The 25,953-nt window shown below is 36.5% G+C and overlaps 1 protein-coding gene and 1 long non-coding RNA gene across 2 annotated transcripts; one reads left to right on the forward strand and one right to left on the reverse strand.

Moving 5' to 3' along the window:
* The first annotated feature begins 520 nt into the window (after nt 1-520).
* On the forward strand, nt 521-3,828 carry LOC104215939 (uncharacterized). The gene is made up of 3 exons (XM_009765881.2): nt 521-1,126; nt 1,244-1,350; nt 2,745-3,828. The coding sequence occupies exons 1-3, from the start codon at nt 773-775 to the stop codon at nt 3,466-3,468; spliced, it is 1,185 nt and encodes a 394-aa protein (XP_009764183.1). The 5' UTR covers nt 521-772; the 3' UTR covers nt 3,469-3,828.
* Nucleotides 3,829-4,595: 767 nt separating this feature from the next.
* LOC138886373 (uncharacterized) lies at nt 4,596-6,866 on the reverse strand. Its single transcript, XR_011405082.1, has 2 exons — nt 5,632-6,866; nt 4,596-4,776 (listed from the first exon to the last, which is right to left on the reverse strand). It is a non-coding gene; the product is annotated as an uncharacterized lncRNA (long non-coding RNA).
* Between the last annotated feature and the right edge of the window lie 19,087 nt (nt 6,867-25,953).

Raw genomic sequence — 25,953 nt, forward strand, 5'->3', positions numbered from 1 at the left:
TGAAGTTATTTAGTTCATTGTATGTTTACTAAACCAAATGACACTCTTTTCACATAATTTTTACCTGGATTCTTTTGGTCCATTCTCAACTTAATCCAAACTTTCCTGCAAAAATTGACATTAGTCATGGGTCATGTAACCCTCTGTGTAGTGAACCTACAGCTTCATAACAACCGTCAATAGGAGTTCACATACCAGAAAGACTCCCTTTCAAGGAGCCATTTGGTATATATTCATAGACCAACTTGTGATGAAACCTAGAGAGAATCCCAATCTTAGTTTTAAACTCAAGGGCACCCTGCTTAGATTGACAAGATGACGCTATCAGATGTTTTATTAGCATAAGAAGAAGAAGGAGAAAATAAAGGAGGAGAAGAAGGATGAGAAAGAGGCTGAAGTTATTTAAAAAGTGGGTACAAGTTAAAAGTTTTAAAAAAAAAATGGGTATAGATTAAATTGGGGCGACCAAATACAATTTTTTCTATAAATTCGAAGAACTCCGTCATTTCTTGTTTGGGCCACCGAGTCTCGTTGCTGTTTTACTGTACAATACTCATAATTGGGCCTGTGACCCAAGAGAATTGGACCCAGGCCTCAATCGAGGTAGTCTATATTCCTTCGCGCCCTGTGCTAACCGTACGCCTCAACGGCGGCGGTAGCGACGGCGACGTTGGGTTGCGCAACCGTTCTGTCGCCTCGCATTAGATTTCTGCCGGTTCTCGGTTGCACAACTCAGCCGTTACTCTGACCTGTCTTCCACGGAAAGTTTTTCATGGCGACCAAAACCCTAAACCTCAACGACGAAGACATTGAGGACGAATGTCTCTGTTCCGAAACCACCATGACTTGCTCTATTCCTTTGTCTCTAGAAGAGACACAGTCCTTGGCTCTGAATCGTCCAAATGGTTACTTGAAGGGAGAGTCTCGGATAGAGAGAGCGTGGTCTCACTGGAAGAAGCTAGGTGAGCCCAAACGTATAGTGGCACCAATGGTCGACAACTCGGAGCTGCCTTTCCGTCTTCTTTGTCGAAAATATGGTGCTGATGCTGCTTATACTCCTATGCTTCACTCCCGTCTATTCACCGAAGATGAAAAATATCGCTCTATGGAATTTACCACCTGCAAGGTATCTACTTTTGCTTGTACTAATATGGAATTTCTTATCAAGTTCTTTCGTTCATGCTTTGTGCATAAATTCTCCAGACTATTGCATTTCGGCTAATTCATATTTCATTTTATATAGGAGGACCGTCCACTTTTTGTTCAATTCTGTGCAAACAATCCAGACATTTTGCTGGAAGCAGCTCGAAAAGTCGAGCCTTATTGTGACTATGTGGACATCAACTTTGGGTAGGCTCCTTTTATAATGTTTCTTAATCAATATGCCTAGATTTTTTCCATATACTATGCTCATCAACCTAGTCTAAACTTGGGCCATGTTATTGGTTCTGGTGATAATTTACCCTACCAGCTTAGTATACTCTATTTGTACCTTAAGTTTTTATTTTCATACAAAGGATAGTTGTTTGTCTAAAAACATATTGGGTATTTAATGATCATCGAAGTTGCACCAATGTGAACGCTTCACATAGCCTAACATCTTGATTCCACTCTTGGAAGAAAAGAAAAAGTAACTAATGGAGCAACTAGGATTCATTTGTTCTTAGAGCTATTTACTCCATTGCAGACATTTCTGTTACACCTTGTCTCCACCCTAGAATGAATAATCTGTGGTTTCAGTATTTTTCTGAACTCTTACTAATATAAGATTAGATTAAGTGGTTTTGAATGATAGAAGATTCCAGAGGGGCACTCGTACAACTTTGACCATACACCTAACTAAGGGAACAGAATAATAGAATGTGAAGCAGACACAACCGAAAGAAAGCTACCAAATGGGAGGGGCTTGTAACAGGAATACAGTCGTTGCTCATATTTAAAATTTCCTAACCAAACCAATTGGGGTGATAGACACCTGCACACTGCCAGTGGTTATCTAAACTAAAGGTAGGGTCTGATTGCGGGTTTTGGTTTCAAAATTTCCACTTTTTGACTCCCATAAAAACATTTGGTGGTTTGGCTAGTTACTCCTTTCTTTCTCAAACTGTCTCCATACCCGCCCAAACCCAATCCTAACTGCCAATTGCCATGTCCAATAGAAAGCGGTGGAAGAAAAACAAGAATAGGAATGAAGATAATTAAACGTCCACCCAGAATTATCAGAGGGTAAGAAGCAAGACTAGATGGTTACATTCTAGTTCTTATATTGATGGATTTTTTTTAAGTTTTACAGTTGTATAGACTTATTAGACAAGAAAACATATAAACATCATTCAGTTGAATCTAAAGACTTCACACTCTAGCATATCTGATTCCCGACTTGTATAAATCAAAACAAAGTTTAAGTTAGAGTTGGAAAACAATGGAACGAGCTCCATTACATGACTAATAGACAGTAACTAGCTCTACATTTTCTTTTTCCACTTGCGTATTAAATTCATGTGCTTGCTTATGTTGTGGACATCATGATGTAGAGCAGCTTTTCTCCCAGATCAATATTTGTTGTTTAATATTTATTTTATTCTATTTGTGGTTTTATTTTGTCTTTCTGCATTTCCTTCTAAACTGTTTTATGCTCGAGACTGCAGATTTTGTTTCTATACTTCCTGGATTATCTATGCAGATCATTTCTCCATTCATCTTTACTATCAGCTCAGTTTGCTACACTACTACTTGCTATGCAGGTGTCCCCAGCGAATTGCAAAACGCGGGAATTATGGAGCTTTCCTCATGGATAATCTCTCTCTTGTCAAGTCTCTTGTAGAAAAGTTGGCTAACAATCTTAGTGTCCCAGTATCATGCAAGATCCGAATTTTCCCTAATTTGCAAGATACACTAAGTTATGCAAAGATGTTGGAGGATGCAGGTTGTTCTCTTCTAGCAGTGCATGGACGAACAAGGGATGAAAAAGACGGGAAGAAATTCAGAGCCAATTGGGAGGCAATTAAGGCTGTCAGAAATGCTGTTAGAATTCCTGTCCTGGCCAATGGTAATATTAGGCACACTGATGATGTACACAGCTGCTTGGAGAAAACTGGTGCCGATGGGGTACTTTCAGCAGAGCCCCTTCTCGAGAATCCAGCCCTCTTTGTGGGATATCAAACTGCTGAATGGGGGCTGGGCAGTGCAGGACTCAAGGAAGATGGTAAGCTAGATCAGGCTGAGTTACTGAGAGAATATTTGCAATTTTGTGAGAGATATCCAGTGCCATGGAGAATTATTCGTTCCCATGTGCACAAGCTGTTGGGAGAGTGGTTTAAGATCCAGCCAAGTGTGAGAGAGGATCTTAACAAACAATACAAACTCACCTTTGAATTTCTTTATGATATAGTAAATCGATTAAGGGAACTTGGGGTGAGAATACCGCTTTATGTGAAGGATAATCAGGAGGCAATATCTGCAATTTGACTTGTAGTGCAAGTTCTGTTCTAATGTGAAAATGGAGTCTGTTATGATGAACCTAAGGCGTTTGCTGGTTATTCTTTTTACTCCAGCTTGTGCTTGCAAAATGAATATTGTGCACTCACTAACGTGGGTCAGTTTAGATGCAGGTTTAAATTTATCTTTGCCTTTTACCTCATCTTTGTATGATTATAGACAGACATATCTTGTATCATTGAGATAACTTGCACCCGTGGATTAGTGCATCTCAAATTGTATTCGGACTGCCAGTGATGTATTTATATTTGCATGTATTATCCGAAATTCGGACTGGTTATTTGGGAAGTTATGCAATAGATTTACTCGGACTGATTATTTGGGAGGTTATGCAATAGAGTTTTGATCGATCAACACATATCTTTTAGTTCTTTGCCCTTCTCCTTGTTAGTTTATTTTCCATATATTGCAGTACTGTCTGCTTTTAGGGGAGAGTGTGAATATTTCTACAGCACAATAGAGGGAGATTATCCAGTTAGGAGTTAGACTAGGAATGTCATTGGTCGTCTATTGATGCAGGGCTTTACCTTCTAGTTGTACTATACCAGCCATCTATTTCGTATTTCGTATTTCTGTATTTCATATTTCATATCTCTTATATATTGTTGTTATTTTTATTACACATTTTTATGGTACTAATATATTATCTCCTATTGTTTTTTTGAGCCGAAGGTCTCCTGGAAACAGCCTCTCTACCCTTCGGGGTAGGGGTAAGGTCTGCGTACATATTACCCTCCCCAGACCCCACTTGTGGGATTATACTGGGTCGTTGTTGTTGTTGTTGCAGTACTGTCTGCTTGAAATGCTAAGCACTATGTAGACAACTTTAATCTGCTAGTTTGAAAACTTGAAAGTAGGAACACTGCTGACTGCTCTCTCTTTTAAGTTTTAACTTGTATAGGGCCACATGGTATTTTGGCATTTGTTATCCATTTTACGAACTCGGTCATGGTTAAGCCCAGAAAAGTGCTCGTTAGTCGTTACAGAAGGAAACCTCGTTTTTTTAAATTGTTTCTTTTCATGGTTTCTCACGTGTCTCAGGATTTGATTTCACTTACCACTCACGTTAACATCGTTTTCATTATTTTTACATCCCATAGCTGTGAAGTGCTAGATGCACTCTGAATCAATCTAACGTTACTGTGGCACTATGGCTCTTACAGTAGCTGAATTTTTAGATAGATGCACTCTGAATTAATCTAACGTTACAGTGGCACTATGGCTCTTACAGATAGCTGACTTTTTAGATCTTTCCCTCGTGTATCCTGCATTATCTTGCTGTGCAGACAAAAATATCCATTAATTGGAAACACTTATTAAAGCGCGGCATCCAATCCTATCTACATTCAGATTTGACTGAAATCCGATCCTAATCTAGCCAACATTGGGTGGAGGTAGATTAGTTATTATTGATGACTAAACGATCTTCAAGTTCGCAATACTCCATACAGCACTTCCCACTGAAACTTGATGCGTTTAGTTGAGTTCTGAATTTGTCAACCTAATACTTCCTCTTTGGGATAAAGCAACCTTCCCTTTGCCCTTTTTTTCTTCTCTCTATCTCCTCTTTTTTTTTTTTTTTTTTCCTTTGGAGAGGGAATATGAAGCAAATTCACGACATAGTGTCCATTCTGTAAAGTGTTATTTCCTCTCTAAACCAGTTGAAGCCAACAAAACAGGAATGAAATAGAGTACAGACTTAAATTCTACATCAGAAAATTGGTGCTGAATTTGCTAACCAAATCCTTTACATAAACAGCTCCTTCAAAATTGTTGGTGTCATCGGTCTTTTGTAAGGGGTATTATCACTTTTAGCCCAAGCCAGAAACTATTTATATTTAGTAGCCGAAAAAATGTATAAAATTTGTATAATTTTTGTATATAACATACATAATATATATATATATACAAAAAATATACAAATTTTATACATTTTTCGGCTATTATTTTTACCGCGGCTATACAATGTCATTTTTCCCAAAACACACCTCCAGCGACTCTATTGCAGCATCAAAGTTAGCTATACCATTGATTATAAAACACATACAATTGATTATCAGAAACTATCCTTAACACATACCATCATTCTTTTACTTTAATTGTCACAATAGAGAAAGAAAGAAAGACTCAAACCTCATAGAAGTAGGCCACACAAACACAATATTTAGGAGAGTTATTGATGACCCAGTGCAAGGTTGATTCATAACTTCCGTTCGATAAGATCTATTAATAGCTAGCAGACAAAAATCGGAAGCCACAATTTGGAGAGACCCAAGTCGTTTTTACACAGATTTTCCACCACTTTACTCGACATTTTTTCACCATGTAAACCGGAACTCATACGCACACTATGTTGACCTTTGCACGGTTGCCTTTACTCTGGTGTATTGCGTAATCTTTTGACACTTTTGCAGTGTCTATACTAATAAAATATTTTTTACGCTAGAACTGACAGAAAATTGGTGATTTCTTGTATTATACTTCCGACAGATCTATCCCGTAAGATTATGAGGGGAATTTCTCTAGCGTTGGGTGGAACAATAGATGAAGTGTTATGGCTGGTGATACATCTTCGATTTCCGAACAATTGGACCCTTGCTCCATCTATCTCAAATGGACATGATAAAGCCGGCAGTCTTGTTGGATGGTAAGTTACTGAAAGAAATGATATTGGATGGCAAGTCAGAGTTGTTGTTCATCAAGTTCCTTTAGTTTTCCCATTGTTATTGGTGTATCTTCTTTTCTACTGGGTGACGTCTTTTGCTTTCTGTGCTGTCCATCTATTTTTTTGGAATCAAATAATTCTCAGTGGATTGCATACAAACAATGGTAAAACTTCTTATCTTTACAATGATATCACCTTACCATCCAATATAATTTTTTTCCATAACTTACCATGCATCGAATAATATTGTCAATCTTATCATGTCCATCCGAGATGGATGCAACAGGTAACCAATTGTTCGCAAACCGAAGATGGATCACCACCTATAACAGTTCATCTGTTGTTCCATTCAACGCTAGAGCAATTCCCTTCATTATCTTACGTGATAGATCTGTCGGAAGTATTATACAAAAAATACCGGTTTCCGTCAATTGTAGTGAAGAAATATTTTATCGGTATAGACACTACGAAATTGTCAAAAGATCATATAATACACAGAGCAAAGTCACTTGTGCAAAGGTCAACATAGTGTATGTATGAGTGCTGGTTTACATGGTGAAAAAATGGTGAGAAAATTGTGGCTTCCGATTCTGTGTATGTGTAATGAAAAAGTGCAGGTGTTTTATGTGTATTTTCAGGGAGGATTTGAATGGAGAGGTTGTGTGAGATATTGTGTGTGAAGATGAGTGCAGGTGTGAGTAGAGTGGTGGCCTATAAAAAGTAGTGAGTCAGTGCACTTAAGTGTGTGACCTCTGTATTAGGCGTGAATTTAAATAAATTGTCTGCTGTTAAGCTACCGGTGAGACATGAGGCCAGCACCGAGTTCAACAAAATTTACATGAGTTTGACAAAAACCAGGATTAGCTATCAATAAAAAAGATATTTATCTATATCGATATTTACACTAAATTATTTATTAATTTTATCATTAATCGGATGTTAAAATTAAATGAGAATGTAAATTAGTCAATCATGGTTTAGTCACAAAAGTTAAAGTGCACACACGTCACATATTTATAATTAGATATAAGCAATAAGTGCAAATAAAATTTCTCCTTTAATAATCTATCATTTGACAAGAAAATATGCTTTGTCAGCAGAAAATAATATCAGCAAGAAATTAATGTCATGACCTCTATTTGTTCCTGTGTGTGAAAATGAAAGGAAACTAACTGTGAGGGAGAAGGTACAGTGATTGTGAGTGTACGCGAGATGGTGTACTAGTAAAAAACAATAAAGTACGTGAGATGCTCCCAAAATGATGAGCGGTAACAAAATATAAGAAGGAATCTTTTGCAAGGTGGCAATCTCCCATTGGTATCTTTTATTTGTTTTTCTATTTTTGTTTTTTTTTTAAAATAACAAAGTAAAAATATAAATAATCATTAACTAAATGAAAATGTGCAACTATTTTTGGTAATTTCAATATAATACAATTTGGATTAATGCATCTCAAATTGTATTCGGATTGATTATTTTGGAAGTTTGCATCAGAGTCACTTGTAATGATTATTTGGGAGGTTATACAATAGAGTTTTGATCAGCACATACCTTTTAAGCTCTTTGCCTTATCCTCATTAGTTTATTGTCCATGTAATACACTGCTCGAAATGTTAAGCACAGTTAACGGTAGAAAATGGTTAAAAAATAGTTAACCATCCATATTATACACTAAAAAATGGGTTAGGTAACGAACTTTTTAAAAACATGTCAAATATGGATAAGAACCATATTATCCATTTAGAAAATACATAACCAATGGATAACTAATGAGTTTAACTTTTATATTTGTAAAACCTCAAATTGGGGGTTGCTCAAGTTTGGAAGACTAGGAATTCTCCCAAAAGTGATCATATTTATGAAGCCATAGATAATATGGTTACCCATATTATCCGCCGGATAACCCGTTTTTTTATCCATATTAAATATGGATTAGATCGAATAATTTATACGTTTTTTCATTACCCGCTTTCGACCCGTCCCACATCCGCCCCGTCCCGCCCGGTTGTCAACCCTAAGCAGAGGCGGATTTATAGGTGTAATGATGAGGCACGTGAACCCATGGTCTCTTCGTAAAACTCGATATTTTATGTACATATTTTCTAAAACTGGTATAATATTAACTGTTGGCACCCATACTATAAAAAGGTTGTATGGTGCATTTGGTTGAAGGTTAAGTTATTTACCAAGAGGTATAGAGATCAATTACCACTTGATACTTTTTTTCCTCCTCTTTTTAGTTGTGCACCCATGTATTAAAAATCCTAGATTTGACTGTGCCCCTAAGCACAATGTAGACAATTGTGCTCTGCTAGTTTGAAAGCTTGAATGCTTAAAAACTGCTCACTTGTATGTTTTAACTTGTTTGGCATTTGTTATCCACTTTAGGAAAATCAGTCATGGTTAAGCCCAGAAAAATGCTCGTTAGTCGTACAGAATGAAACCTCGCTTCGTTATTGTTTCTTTTCATGGTTCCTCACGCGTCTTAGGATTTGATTTTAAGTTACCACTCACGTCAACATCGTCTTCATTGTTTTTCGGCCAAATACATCGGTAGAGCCTTAAAATTATCATCACTTTTTACTTGCACACTTTATTTTAAGTGTGTTCAATTTAAACACTTTAAATAGGGCTTTACTGTGTCATTTAGACACAATGTGCTGACATGGCAAGGCAAGTGTTTCTCACATTTTTCAAGCGCGTGATATCATTCCAAAAAACAAACTCTACATGTTTCTTGCCGGAAAACAAATAGCTTCTGCTGGAAACGTACTGTGAGTATGATAGAACTCACAAATACTCGTCAACGAAAGAGTGAACGAGTAATCGACTTTATCAATCGTTGGAGGAATGAAAGCCTCAACTGCAAAGAGAGGCTTAGTGAAGTTTCTGCCATCGAAATATGCATTCAAGGCATGCATCGGAGTCTTCGCTATATCTTACAAGGCATAAAGCCTAAAATATTTGAAGAACTAGCGACTCGTGCGCATGACATGGAATTGAGTATGGCTACAAGTGGAGATCAAAGGATTCCTGACTTTGAATCTCATGATGAAATAGAAGCTGAGGATGTTGAGAATGGGGGCAAGTATTCATCCGAAGATGAAGCTGAAGAGTCCATGCATGTTGCAAAGCTCCCTAAAATACGAGCTTAAACTGCAAGTTACTACGCTCCTTAACGCAAGAGCATAAACTGTATGTTACTCCTGGCCAGCAAGATTATAAACTATGTATGGCCCAAAAAAAAAGTTTGGTAGGTCGAAAAACCTCGAAAGAGGTGGTCTAGGCAAAAGTTAGGACATAGAAAAATAAAAATAAAAGATAAAAAAAATCCACCCATTCTGAACTATGGCATGACTTGATTCTCTTCGTCGAGGTGCGTAGGCAGCTTAGAGTTTCATTCTGAATTCAGGATCATAAGTTCAAAAAATACATATTACCCAAATCGTTATTCGAAGGAAGAATGATGGAATATAATCCACTTGACTGGAACTTAAAAATAGGCTTACACGAACTTTGTGCGTTACTGAAGGTTGGTGGTCCAATGGGGGCAAGCCTCCATAGCAAATTGGCACCTCTGATTGATGTATATAGACTTTTAGTAGAAGGCCAAATATTCAATTTGAAGTCCTCAAGTTTGCTGGTCTTCAAGTCGAAGTATTCAAGCCCTCCAAGTCTTCAAGTCTGTTGGTGGTCAATTTGAAGTCCTCAAGTTTGTCGGTCTTCAAGTTGAATTATACAAGCCCTCCAAATCTTCAAGTATGTCGCTCTTCAAGTTGAATTCTGCAAGTCCACCGCCCTTCAAGTTGAAGTCTAAAAGTCCGCCAATCTTTAGGTTGAAGTATTCAATCCCTTCAAGTCTTCATGTCCGTCGGTCTTCAGTTTGAAGTCCTCAAATTCACCAATCTTCAGGTTAAATTATTTATGCCATATAAGTCTTAAAGCTGAAATCTTCAAGCCTAATAATTTTTCAAGTTGAAGTAAAAGTCCACGACTCTTCAAGTTGAAGCATCAAAGTCCGCCAAATTTTCAAGCCTGTCAAATCTTCAAATTTATTGGTCTTCAAGTTGAAATCTTCAAAGTCCGCCAAGCCTTCAAGTTGAAGTTTTCTAATTTTCCAGTCTTAAGGTGAACATGTTAGTCTCTTTGCACCTTAAGTTGGTCTCTTCGCGAGTTTGTCCTTAAAAGGAACTATAATTCTTCAATCCTAAGGTGGACGTTGAAGTCCCCTTGCACCTTAAGTTGTCCTCTTCATGGATTTGATCCTGCTATATGTTGTCATGGATTTGATACTTCTATATGTTGTCATGGATTTGATACTTCTATATGTTAATATGGATTTATCCGTCTATATGGGAATAGAGATTTGTCCATCTATATGATGATGTGGATTTGTCCGTCTATATGTTGGTGTACATTTGTTCGTCTATATGTTGGCATGGATTTATCTGTCTATATGGCAATGTGGATTTGTCCGTCTATATGTTGCGAGGGATCTATCTTCTTATATGCTGTTGTGGACTTGATCATCTATATGCCGTCATGGATTTGTCCTTTCATATAATGTTGAAGATTTATCTTTGTATTTTTTGCCACAAATTTTTCCTTCTATGTGCGTCTAACCTTATTGTCGAAGATATCCCCATTGCCTACAACAACAAAAAGAAGGCAGCAAAAAAAAAATACAAGTACAAGAAAGATGGTTACTTGTCAAGGCGTGTTAGATTCGAAAATTGAGTTCAAAGTATTGCCTAGAACAATCTGGCATGATTCGGGCGATGATTTTTAGTGCTCTATGAGTCTAGGTTCTACCAATTACAACGGTTTTTAATTCCGATATTCCATCATCGAGATACAAAAGTTTTGGTGAAGCCGGGATAATCTGAAACTGTTGGCACATTAGAATATAGAGCTGACTTCAAAAACATTTATCTAGAACTATCCTGAAAGTATTTAATTTTGAATTTTGGATATGTTGTAGATCTTGAACTCTAGTTTATGAGGAATTAAATGGTTTTTGATTTTGAGGTACATACATTAAGATATAAAACTTTTGGTGAAGTCGCACAAATCTGAAACTGATGGCGCGTTAGAATATAGAGCCGATTTAAAAAATCATCTGGAATGATCCTGAATGGGTTTAAGTCTGAATTTCAGATATGTTATACATCTTGAACTATAGTTTCTGATAAATCAAACGGTTTGCGATTCCTAATTTCCTACATTAAGATATAAAACTTTTGGTGAAGTCGCACAAATCTAAAACTAGTGGTGCATTATAATATAGAGCCGATTCAAAAAATTATCTGGAACGATCCTGAATGTGTTTAATTATAACTTTCGGATATGTTGTAGATCTTGAATTCTAGTTTTTGATAAATTAAACAGTTTGTAATTCCGAGATTCCTACATCAAGATATAAAACTTTTGATGAAGTCACACAAATCTGAAAATATCAGCATGATAGAAATTAAGGTTAATTTCAAAAAATCACCTAGGGTGATCCGCAAAGATTCTAATTCTAAATTTAGGATATGTTCTAGAAGTAAAAGTCTAGCTTCTATAGAATCAAACAGACCGTAATTTGGACTTTTCTACAGCAAGATATCAATTTTATACCACAAGATGTACTAGCTATAAAAGGGTGACGAAAATTGAAAAGAAAAGAAAAAGAAGTTACCTTAAACTCTTCCAAGCGTCAAAGGCAGATTCAAACTCTCCTGTAACACCATTTCTGGGCTCTAAGCCTTTTACCGGATCCCTATTTATAAATAAATAGTGGAGGTGCTTTAAGTCCTAATGTAATACAAAGTGTGGCAGTTATAGGAGTTCAAGAAGGTTTAGGTATCCTAGTTCAACGGAAAGGATAAAGAGGTATCACAAGTCTTTATTTTAGTCAAAATGGTCAAAGAATTTGTGGAGGCCCACGTGACTACATGAAAAAGTAATACTCCACTTTATTTATGGCCATTAAATTTTCCATATGAAAAATCACTCCATGATTAAATACCTCATGGTATTCACACGAATGAAGTACTTAATATTGTATGTCATTTTTTTGAATAAAAAAATATTAGACATTTGAGAAAGAAGATCTCTTCTTGGTTGAAAAATATAGCTAAGGAGGTCCAAGAAACTCTTAAATGGTTCTTTTGGCAGTATATCCTCCATGAATAAGCAAGGATACTCGTGCAAGCTTACTTGAAAAAGTAATGACACACTACTCTTGGGAATAACTACTCTGAAGTAGTGCATGGACCAACAAAAAGGGATCTTGAAAACAAAGATATTATGCTTCAAGCCTCGTCTTGGAAGTACAACAAATCTACACCCCGACAAGTCTTAAAGAAGGGAGCATTTGTAGGCATATAAATTTTATTAAAATTAAATCCATAAAATAATTTGGATTATATTTTAAATTCAAGATATATTGATCCAAATAAATACTATGGGATAATATAATTGAATTAATTATATAAGTCCAATATATATGGATTAAATAAATAAGTCTTAATCCATTAGCTAGTTTATTTAATTGGGGCTAAAATGATGAGCCGACTTCATTAAGCCCAAGATGTCATCTTCTTAGATGCCCAGTTTAGTGCCACGTGTCAAATGATGTGGCATGCCAAGTCAAATAGATGAGCCAATGGGATTATGCCACTCTTCAAAATGACAAGGCATGCCAAATCAAATTAAAAGGCTAATGAAACCGTGCTACATGTGCAAGTGACATGTTCTGGCCAATCAAATGCGGCCTTGTCACTCTTCAATCTGATTGGTCGAAAAGAGTTTGTTCTCATCACAACTCTTCCATCCACAACTATAAATAGGGGTTTTCATAACTCAGAAAAAGGACACCAGAAGTTATAACAATAAGACACAAGGGAGCTCGTGGATCAAAGGCTACCATTCTCTGCAAACTGTAAGTGCTCAAGCATTCAAGCACTTCAACACAAACTTCAAGTAATCAAGATCAAGAACGAAATCAAATTAAATACAAGGCATTCAAAATCAAGGCTACTTGTTCGTAATACAATTCGTGGCAACAATCAAAGTGTTCGCGACGGATAAACAAATTCAAATTCAAGATCAAGCTCAAAGGCCCTTGAATTTATATTAGAAAAGTAGAATCAGAGGACAATACTGCCCTTCATCTCTTTCTCCTGTAAATCGAAAACTCCAAGTTTCAAAATCATTTGTTGTGATGGTCGAGTACTTCAAGTCTCGTCTTAAAGTTTCTCCAAGCCTACATACTGACAAACCTTGAAGTAGGGGGCATTTGTAGACATCGAAATTTTAAGGGATCAAACCAAATCCTAAATTAAAGATACTACAGGACACTTGAAATCCTAGGAATCTATTAGGGTTTCTTGGAGGTTACTCTACCCTAAACCCTAACTCACACCTATATAAATGGATAAGTATTCTCTTGAAGAGGTGTTTCAAAATCTCATAAACTCTTGGGATATTCACAAAGAGATCAAAAATATGGCCGGATACTTCTTGACAATCAAATAGTTCAAGAAGTTGGAGATCAAATACATCCCCAGGAGGTCTGCATCATCCTACATTCGAGAAATACGCGGCTTCAGCCTTCGAATCACAGAGATGATCAGGAGAGAAGAATCAAGGGAGAAACAGAATTGTACTCACAATTGATTAGTAAAAATATTTTTCTCTTATTTTGTGATTGCAATTTATTTTTCATATGTTGAAAATTAGTTGCAAATAGTGATCTGAATTTCATATCTAAAGGCTGTCAAATTTTGATAGAAAAAAATATGAATGGAAAAATAATTAAAAAGTAAAAACAAATTTATACATTTAAAAATGAAGAAAAATGTAAAACCACGGCTCCATTCTTAAACTTGAAAACGTAAAATCTACGACAAAATTATTTCAAAGAATGACTAAGATAGAATGATGAAGTAGTTTATTGCATTTGGCTATGCCACATAGGAAACCTTATTACCCTCAATGTTTAAGGTTTGATTTAGTTACACTTAATATACCAAATAATCAATCTTATACCATACTTAATTAAGGGTCTAATTAATGGGCAGTTTTTACTCCTTAATTAAAGGTGTCCATATATCCCACGTTTCTCTATCCCTTTAATTCCTAAGACCTACGCAGTTTTTCCCCTCCCCTTTCTTCCTCTTCTCCATTCCTTCTTCTTCTCAAAAAATACAGAGATGAAAATTGCAATTTTGTTACGTACGAAATAGTAGGGCCCACGCTTTCTTATTTCTTTTCGGATTCAAAATCATATTCTTATGGTTTTACAACATAGAGCTACTGCCTTCACTAAATATTGAAGATAAATCTTCAAAGTTCATACACACATTTACCTTCAGCTTCAAATTTTCTCAATGAAGAAGAACAAACCTTCAAAGAGATAAAAGAGCAACAATTCCACCATTGACAGCTATTAAAAAGCTTTGAATCTTTGAATTCAAATTTGGGTTTTCAAAAATCATTATTTGTTTTCATTGGGTGTTGTTGTAAATAATTGAGAATATGTTTTGGAGTTTATATCTCAATTTTGAGGGATTTTGGTGAAGATTTAGACTTGGTTTTGGCTGAATTGTACATTGAAACTCAAAGAAGAAGAAGAAGAAGACATATTGCAGAAATTGTAGATAAATTGTAGTTACAGTTGGATTGATCAGAATTTGAACTAAATACATCTTCGCACATGTTGACTATAAAATTTTTCTCTTCATCTACAAAATTTCTACAAATATACTACAAATCAATTTTAAGTATGTATAAAGCAGTATTATTTGTAAGGGTATCTACATAATTACTATATTTATACTACAATTAAACTATAATCTAAATTGAAAATCTATAAATTATCTACAAAATATCTACAAACTGGGTACATTGAATTTTAATATCCCAATTTCCATTCAATTGTAGCATAATTAGGATTTTTGACATAATTGCGTTTTTTCAGAAGATTTGTAGAAGTTTTAGTCGTTTTTGATGTGTGAAAACAGAAAATAAAGCACCTACAATTAGAATACAAATAATCTACAATTTATCTACAAAATATCTACAAACTGGGTACATTAAATTTTTATATCCCAATTCTCATCCAATTGTAGTATAATTGTGATTTTTGACATAATTGCGTTTTTTCAGAAGATTTGTAGAAGTTTTAGCAATTTTTTATTTATGAAAACAGAAAATAAAACATCTACAATCAGAATACAAATAATCTACAATTTAACTACAATTTATCTACAATTTCTGCAATATGTCTTCTTCTTCGAGTTTCAATCTGAAATTCAGTCAAAACCAAGTCTAATCTTCACCAAAACCCCTCAAAATTGAGATATAAACTCCAAACCATATTCCCGATTATTTTCAACAACACCCAATCCAAACAAATAATGATTTTTGAAAACTCAAATTTGAATTCAAAGCTTTCAAGCTTTTTAATGGCTATCAATGGTGGAAAATATATGGAAGAACAGATGAAGATGAAGATGAAGAACAGAAATCTCCTTTCCGTTCAAAACTTGAATTTAATGTAGACTCAATCAATCGCAAGATTTTTTCCTGATTTTTAGCGAGTTAATTATGGAAGATTTTGCTCAATTAATCGTGTATTAAACAAATGGTACAGAAATTGTAGGAAAACTGCAGACTGGGCGGGTAATTTACATAGTATGCACATATTTGGTAATAAGGTTTCATATATGGTATAGTTAGGAAAAAATCCCTTTCTTGATTTACCAAGGTGGAATTTAAGAAACAGAAGGGCCAGAAAAGCTGTGGAAACTAAAAACGTAAAAATCAATGCAAGAGCATGGATTCGATCACACAACCATCGGCAAGATTTGAACCCGCTTTAACCTTCCAACCACCATGTCTATTTCACTAAGGGCAACAACTTTTATTTAATACAATTTTGTTTCACAGAAAAAAAAATTCTACATAAAAATAGTAAAAAAATTTGCAATGCGAGTTCAATTGAATCCCCTTGAACCAACATGGGTCCGCCCCTGGTCCTAGATGCCATCAAAATTATTCAAACGTTACAGTGGTATTATGGCTCTTACAGTAGTTGTATTTTATTATAGATCTTTCCCTTGTGTATCCCGCATTATCTTGTTGTGTTAAAGTTCAGCATACTATCCTGTCTACATACTGTATACATCCAGATTTGATTGAAATTCGATCCTAATGTAGCTAACATTGGGTGGAGGTAGATTAGTTATTATCGATGACGAAACGATTTAATACTCTATATGGTACTTTCTGCTGAAACTTGATGCGCTTAGTTAAGTTCTGGATTTGTCAAATTAATATTTCTATCTTTGAAATAACACAACCTTTCCTTTTCCTTTTTTTCCTTCTCTCTTTCTCCATTTTTTCCTTTGGAGAGAGAATGCGACGCAAATTCACGGACAGTGTCCATTCTGTAAATTGATATTTCCTCTCTAAACCAGTTGAAGCCAACAAAAGAAGAGTGAAATACAGAGTACAGACGCAACTCAAATTCTACATCAGAAAATTGGTGATGAATTTGATGACCAAATGCTTTACATAAACAGCTCCTTCAAAATTCTTGGTGTCATCAGTCTTTTGTAAACACACATACAGCAACTCTGTTGCAGCATCAAAGTTGAGTTATACAGAAATAAAACACACACCACTGATCATCAGAAACTAACCTTAACCCATACCATCATTCTTTTACTTTAATTGTCACAATAGAAAAAGAAAGAAAGACTTAAAACCTCATAAAAGTAGGCCACGCAAAAACGATATTAAGGAGAGTTATTGATGACCGATGCAAGGTTGATTCATAAATTCCGCTTGATAAGATCTATCAATAGCCAGTAGACAAGAACAACTTTAATCAAAGAGGTAAAAATGATGCAAAAGTTACAAAATAAAATATTACCTTCAACATATCTCCTATATTGCAGATAAATATGTCGGGAAGTGGTAGTGCTAATATCCACTTGACCGATTTCTTTCTCACCTTAAAACAACTCAAAATGATTAGTAGTGAAACAAAACAAAAAATTTATTTCGTCAAAGATTCAGCCCTATAAAATACAGGTGTAAGAGGAGGCTTTACAAGGTAAATCTAGGGAGCAAGCATGCTTTAACTAAGGACATGGAAGCCAATCGCCCTCGGCAAAGAAAGTAAAAATTCAAACAAGGAATATAATTCTTATAAGTGGCGTGGGTTATGCTAACAATTGTACCCCGACGCATATATTTCTGAGATGGAAATTATAATTTATAAGGCTAACAATGTTATTGGATGATAAGTTACTTGGTGTTGTCATATGGACTAGTTACACATAAACTTAGTTGAGGGGCTTATGTGTAAAGTTAGGAAAGTTTTGTCTTTAAGAAAAAATTAGTTAGAGACGGTTAATTGTGGGATTTATAAATACCCACACTCACGTGTATTTTGTGACTTTAATGAATACAGAGCTTCTTCTTCTCCACTTCATCTCTTCTCCACCTTCTCTGTAAAATAGCTCACTCAGAATCAATTGTATGCTGCATTATCGAGTGGATTCAACTGATTTCATCATGGTATCAGAGCAGCGACCGTGAATTTATCGAGATTCAGGTAAAGTTCAGAAGATCGGAGCTTCGACGAAGCTAAATTTCAGTCAGCCATGGCAGGAAACGAAGTTGTTTCTCTAGATCACAATCACTCACTGTTTCTACACCCCTCAGATGCTCTAGGACTCGTCCTAATACTGCTCAAACTCACAGGGCCAGAAAACTATGCTCTGTGGAGTAGGACGATAAAATTGGCGCTCCGGGAAAAGAGTAAACTAGGGTTTGTGGACGAAACTTATGTGAAGAGTATGTATAGAGGAGAATTACTAGAGCATTGGAAAAATGTAATGCGATTGTATTGTTATGGATTGGGAGTACTGTATCGAGTGAATTGATGCCGAGTATCGTCTATGCCTCTAATGCAAGGAAAGTGTGGAATGATTTTTAGGAAAGATTTGATCGATCAGACTTGACGAGGATTTATCACCTTTGGACAACCATCGCAACTCTAAGACAAGATACTGACTCTGTCACTAGCTACTTTTCAAAAATGAAGGACTTGTGGGATTAACTGGATGTATTAGTGCCATTGTCTTCATGCGACCGTAAAGAATCTCGACCCTCAGTAGAACATCTAAGATTTCAACGTTTGCTATCATTTCTTATGGGGCTAAATGGAAGTTATAGCAACATAAGGAGCAATGTATAAGCTAAAAGGCCTGTTGTGACTGTTAATGAAGCCTATGCTATAGTCACTCATGAAGAAAGCCAGAGGTCTTTAGGTGTTGTTGATACACACAGGGAACTACTCACCATGTTAGCAGGAAGAGGCCGGAATTTTAGAGCAAAAGGCCTGGTGTCATTTGTGAACATTGTGGGTATAAAGGGCATCTTAAGGAGAATTGCTTTAAGTTAATTGGATATCCAGTAGACTTTAAGAGCAAAAGGAAGAATCAGCCTGCAGGAGGAAAGGCCTATGCTAACAATGTGAATGTCAGTGCAAATGGTGAGGAAGGGAAACCAACAACTGTGCAAGTACAAGGAGCAGGGCAGTTCTTCACAGAAGAATAGTACCAGCAGTTGGTCAAGTTGCTGTCGAAAACAACAACTGCAGAAAGTTCTAATAATTTTGCAGGTATAGTCACTCTATTATCCAATGCAGATATGTGTGATTGGTAATAGATACAAGAGTAACACATCATGTCACATACAATAATGACATTCTAAATAATGTTAAAAGGCAGACGATCAAGGGAGACATGAAGTACAACTTCATACTGGAAGTAAGTCACAAATAATTCACACAGAAGAGGCCTCCATATTAAGAAATAAGACAGTAACAAATGTCTTATATGTACCAGATTTTAAATTTAACATGCTATCAGTATCAAAGCTCACAAAGGATCTTTGTTGCTCAGTCACATTCTTTTCTGATTTTTGTATATTTTAGAATCTTTACAGTGGCAGGGTGATAAGGATTGGTAAAGAGAACAATGGTCTATATTTGCTTAAAGAGAATATAACAGTGGCAACAACAGGAGTTTTCCTGAGAAAAGGAGAAGAAACTGAACTTTGGCACTTAAGGTTAGGACATGCTTCAATGAAGGCAATGCAACATATGCCAGGGTTGCATAATAAAGTTGATATGCAGGTACAAGAGAATTGGCAAGTATGTCCATTAGATAAGCAATGTAGGCTAAAGTTTCCTATTAGTAGTAGTAGTTCTGCTAGAATTTTTCAACTCATTCATTTAGATGTTTGGGGACCTCACAGAGTACCTACATATGATAGGAAGCACTACTTTGTTACTATTGTTGATGACTATAGTAAGTATACTTGGGTGTGTCTGATTCAGTCAAAGAATGAAGTATTAGTTGTAATAAAGAACTTTGTTGCAATGATTCAAAATTAGTTTGGTGTGAATGTCAAAGTGTTAAGATTAGATAATGGTATTGAGTTTTCAAACTCTCAATGTAATGAGTTTTTGACTTCTTTGGGAATCATTCATCAAATTAGTTGTCCATATACCCCTCAACAGAATGGTACAGTTGAAACAAATTATAGGCATATATTGGAAGTGGTAAGAGCACTGAAATTCCAAAGCTTAGTTCCAATAAGATTTTGGGGGAGACTGTGTAAGAACAACTGTCTATCTAATAAACAAATTGTCCATATGAGTGTTACAAGGAAAATGTCCATATGAAATGTCTCATGGAAAACCAGCAACACCAGATCACTTAAGGGGTTTTGGATGTCTTTGCTTTGCAAGCCAATTTACCTGGAGGAGTTAAGTTTTCACCAAGAGCAAGGAGATCCATTCTCATTAGTTATTCAGAAACACAAAAAGGCTATAGGTTGTATGATCTGGAAAGTACAAGAGTATTCATTAGCAGAGATGTAACACTCAGAGAGCATATCTTCCCTTTCAAGAAAGGAATACAGATTGAAGAAGATATCTTCCCAAGTGATACACCATTAGTTATTCCAACTGAACTCAGAAGAGCAAAACGCATGCCTGAACAACCAGTTCATCATCCAAGCAATGAAGAACATATTCCAAATTAAGGAATGGAAACAACAGACTCAGAAGGAGTAGCAACAGCAGACTCAGAAGCCATTCCAGCAGTAGCTGATTCTGAACAAGCTGGGAGTCCAGCAGCTGAGACAGTTGATACAGAGTACAGACACAGTTCAACAAAGTGCACCACTAGTTGAGGTACAAGCAGACACAAGCCAACCACCTGTAGAAGGAATGCCTGAGGACAACTTGCATACCAGAAAGTCCAACAGAATTTCAAGATCCTCTATTTGGCTGAAAGATTACATCACCACATGCAACTCACAAAACAAGCCACATTGTATCTCCAACTCTATTGCCTACAGTCATTTATCCAACAACTACCATGCTTATTTGGGAGTATTTGCAGCAGAAGTTGAACCTAAATCCTTCAAGGAAGCATGCAAGGACAAGAACTAGATAGAAGCAATGTCACAAGAAATTAAGGCTCTTGAGGATAATGCTACTTGGGAGATAGTTGACGTGCCTGTTGGTAAGAGAGCAATAGGATCTAAATGGGTGTTCGGTAAAATACAAAGCAAATGGAGAAATAGAGAGATACCCAGCTAGATTAGTGGCTAAGGATTATACTCAACTAGAAGTCTTAGACTATCATGAAACCTTCTCTCCAGTGGCAAAGATGGTTACTGTGAGGATAATGACAAGGATTGCAACATCAAAAGGTTGGACCTTATTTCAGATGGATGTGAACAATGCGTTCCTACAAGGAAACCTCTATGAAGAAGTTCATATGGACTTACCTCAAGGCTTCCAGAAACAAGGGGAGCACAAAGTGTGCAAGCTGCTCAAATATTTATATGGCCTGAAGCAAGCCTCAAGGCAATGGAATATTAAACTGATTGAAGCTTTACTGGAAGGAGGATACTCTCAAAGCACTCATGACCATTCTCTATTCACTAGGAAGACATGTCTTCACATTGTTATAGTTCTGGGGTATGTGGATGATTTGCTTATAACTGGGAGCAATGTAGAACTGATAGGAGAGGCTAAGCAAACACTACACAATTCTTTCAAGGTAAAGGATCTAGGTGAACTTCGATATTTCCTTGGCATAGAAGTTCTGAGATCAAAGGAAGGGATACTACTTACTCAAAGGAAGTATGCTCTGCAGTTGATCTTAGAAGTTGGCTTTGCAGCAGCCAAGCCAGTCTTACTCCAATTGAATTGAATCAGAAATTGACTACCATTGACTATGATAAGCATGTAGGAGTTAAAGGAGATAAGGAACTTGAAGATATTGGAAGCTATCAAAGACTCATTAGGAAGTTACTCTACTTAACCATTACTAGACCAGATCTTAGTTTTGCAGTTCAGGTACTCAGCCAGTTTATGCAACATCCAAAACAATTTTGGGATACAGCATTACGTGTGGCCAGATATGTGAAATCAGCCCCAGGACTTGGAATTTTGCTGAGCGCTGGCCCTATCAACAGTCTATCTGCCTATTGTGATTCTGACTGGGCCTCCTGTCCAAACACCATGAGATCAGTCACAGGGTACGTTATTAAATTGGGTGATTCTTTGCTTTCCTGGAAGTCCAAGAAGCAACAAACTGTAAGTCGAAGTTCAGCAGAAGCTGAATGCTAGAGTCTAGCAGCAGCTGCTGCAGAAATTACTTGGTTTTTATGACTACCGAAAGAGATTCAAGTCCATGTCCATCAACCAGTTCCTCTGTATTGCGACAATAAGGCTGCTTTGTAAATAGCAGTTGTCACACCTCCTTTTTACCCGAGGGGATCGGGGAGTTTTTTCAATTTAAGTGACATAAATCGAAATGGAATTATTTATTGATTCAGAGTCGCCATTTGGAATAATTTATGGTGTCCCAAGTCACCGATTTATTTTAAATCCCGAATCGAGGAAATTGATTCTTATTTATTGGTCCGCAAACATAGAAGATTGGGTAAGAAATTCTGTTAACCCGAAAGAAGGTGTTAGGCATTTCCGGGTTTCGTTATTTTAGCACGGTCGCTCAACTATTAATAATTGGCCAAATTATCTAATTTATTACATGTTTTAAATCTATTGTGCATTTTTAATTTTATAACCGCTTTTATTTATTTATGGAATTTGTTTGAACAAGTCGCGATTATCGCGCACTCGTTTGTTTTTGTACACATTGTGAATCGCGTCATGGGAACCGTACCCACGATCTACAACATGTGTATTTTATTATTATTCAAAGTTATGGTCGGGTCACATGAAATGCACACCCAAATTGGGATTTACGTATCATGATTATGCCATGAGAACCGTACCCATAGTTACGATGATTTATTTATTACTCGCGCCTAACACAAACTACGATGTTCATGATTTTCCTAAAACTAATTTTGGGATTATTGTAAGGTCATGATTTATGTACTTAAATATTTCAAAAAAACGAAATTATATACTTAAAAATCATATAAAAGGTTCTATAAAGTGTATGTCTTTATGACTAATAGAAACTACAGTTCTTAGAAAATTTAAGAATCTTAATAAGTAATTGAAAAAAAGAAAGAAACTCAGAAAATCTAAGAAAGACGAAATGAAAAAGGAATTACACAATCTTTCAAATATCGAATGTCATATGCATATGCAGCTCATAAAAGTGTATTAAAATTATTGTATTCTAATGTCATTTGTGTTCCTTTTTTTATCAATAAATTAATAGCAATGAGCATAATGGAAAAGCAGAAGATATCTCATGACCTACTAGTTTCCAGTTTCAAGTGAAATTCGACCCAGCATTTTTTTTGTCCTCGGGCCTATCTCACTATTCATTTAGGCAAAATTATACTCTGTAATTATTAATTGTACTAATCAAATATTGAATGTCATATAAAATAGATTAATTGATATAGTTTTACATTTTATCAACAAAAAAAAAAGATATACTCTACAAATTAAAATGAGTAAAATACCACAAGAGCAGCCTTTAATTTCCAGTTCGTCCACTATCAAGTCCCAGGGGGTCTTGGAATCGCTAAACCTTCTAGTAGGTTTTCCATCCATGAAATCCTTCCCATATGGCTCAAAATTACATTTAACAACCGTTTCTATGTGATTATTGTTTCCTAGATCAACAATGGAATCTCCGAAAGCAAAAACAGCCTTCATTGTTACATTTTTCGGTAGCTGAAATTTCCCTTTTATATATGAAAACTTCTGGATTACAAAGATGGAAATTCGACGAGAAAACTCGACCAAGCTAAACCAGCAATAAGGGACTCGTCGGCAACCTCTACAGCTTGTGAAAATCCAGGAAGAACGGAAATTGAGTTTTTGAAATCAGCGTTCTTTAAATCTGTGAAGATCTTAGATTTTTTCATGTTTTCAACCTTTTCCAGATCTAACTTTTGTATTTTTAGCCACTACTAAGGTGTTTTTTGGCGTGTGAGTGAGAGTAGTGTTATGTCAAGGGGTGAGAGGAGATTAGGAGGATGGCTATGGTTTTTGGAAGGGGAATGGTGGCTGTTTTTTTTTTTTTGTGAAGAAAAAGAGAGAGAAAGTTGCTAGCGTTCTTCAAAGGGGAAGCTCCTCGTTCTTCTTCTAGTGAGGAATCTTAGCTCAATTTAACTTCTTTGAAAATGACTTTTCAATAGTTACACAAATGAATGCCAAACAATTAGTGCAGATAAGCACAGAAAATTCGCTCATCGGGCACAAATACACAATTAAACAGGTAAATGACAGACAAATAAGAAAGATAAGCACATAAGGTTCGCCCCTCGGGCACAGTGTCAACAATCCGCCCCTCGAGCAATATCTCAGAACAATACCAGCCCCCAATAGTAATAGATCAACTCGGGTCTCCAGACCCCCAATAGTCACACACACGACCAGTACACACGGTCTACAACAACAGTATCGCCCACCGGGGTAGATACATGAACAAGTAAAGCAAGAAACTCATGGGGCGTACCCAAATAACTAGCAAAGTATGGTTATACATAAGAAAAGGTGGAACCGAGATCAAATAATACAGAGGCATCTCTGTGGCAAACTGAAACAATACCTGTAATAACAGCATCTGAAGCAATAGCATCAGGTCTGCCCGAAAGTGCATAGAAATGAGCCTGACTACCACTTGATCGATCTCCTCCTCTGGGGTGACCCCTAGATGACTGGGAGGGTGGTGGTGAATTAACTGGCGCTGGAGCCGATGACTAATTCACCCGCACGCCTCAAACTGGAACTAACATATCACATAACCGTGCAATCGACTAATTAATAGTGGGATCTCCCACTTGGCTCGAAGCCATAGACCAAAACATACACCGTAACTCATAACGCATATACTTTATTGCTGCCATAATACCAAAGTGAGATTAAACTCAATCTGTCATAAACGCGTGAAACACAAACCATCTGGTACTTTATATCTTCTGCAAATCTCGCATTCACTCTCGTAGTAGTCAAGCCTACTCTCTTGAGCAATCCAAATTCAAATTGTAAAACATATATTTCCCTAGTAACAGAGATCTTCTAATAAATGACACAAGGGATTACACAAACTTCAGAACAATCCACAGGAGATAATCCCACATGCTTTGCCTCAAACTAACATTTCTATATACCTTCCACCATTATAAACATTACGTAGTCACTTAAACTTCCTGAGTCTAAACTCAGACCGCAACATGAAATTTACTCCACTCCCAACTAGGAAACATCGGAAGATTCTTCACACACCCATAACTCGAGGCTATACCTCAAATCAAGATGAAAATCGAGCACCTAATAGTCCTCCTATCCTCCAGCAAACCCTTCTTGTCGCTTCTAAAATCACATGAATACATATCACACTCACATCACACTCATCACGTAACTATCAAGTCATCACCTCCCTTAATAGGGACACACTAGAACATATGGATCCAGAAACACGCACTCACGAAATCAATAGCTCAGGGCTCAAACTATAGGCAAAAATCCGGCCTCGAGTCCTCCAGACTAGCCCAACATCAATGCACAGAGATCACATCTCGCCCCTCAATCAGGAAATCATAAGCCATCGATGCATATCCGATACCGAGCGCTCATGCGCACATACGAACACGTGGAAGAGATTCAAAGAGTTACATTTCAAGATGAATCAAGGATGCACGATAAGAATTCAAGAATGTGAAATTTTTCCTAAAGGTTCTACAGCCTCTCGAGGATAAATACAGATGTCTCTGTATCGATGCGCGAGACTCTACTAAACCTGCTCATGACTCGTGAGACCTATGTAACCTAGGCTCTGATACCAACTTGTCACGACCCTAAACCCGGACCGGTTGTGATGGCGCCTCTCGTAAAGACAAGGCCAGCCAACTAGTCCTAATTCAATTTTTAAATAGTTAAATATTAATAAACAGTCTAAGCATGAGTAATAAAACCAAAGACTAAGCAAAAGATTTTATAATGTGTGGAATACAACCCAAACACAGCCCGATACCGGGGTGTCACAAGTCACGAGCATCTATTAAGGTCTAAATACAACTGAAAAGTCTGAAATATATAAAATACAGACTAATAAAATAAAGTGGGAAAAAAGCAGTGCTGTGAACGCTGGCAGCTACCCTGCTAAACTCTGATGCCTCTGCCTTCGGTCAGCCAATACCCGTTACCAGGTTCAAAAATACCTGAATCTGCACACAAGGTGTAGGGAGTAAAGTGAGTACTCCAACTCAGTGAG

The sequence above is a fragment of the Nicotiana sylvestris genome, chromosome 2 (genome assembly GCF_000393655.2).
Source record: "Nicotiana sylvestris chromosome 2, ASM39365v2, whole genome shotgun sequence".
Classification (NCBI taxonomy): Eukaryota; Viridiplantae; Streptophyta; class Magnoliopsida; order Solanales; family Solanaceae; genus Nicotiana; species Nicotiana sylvestris.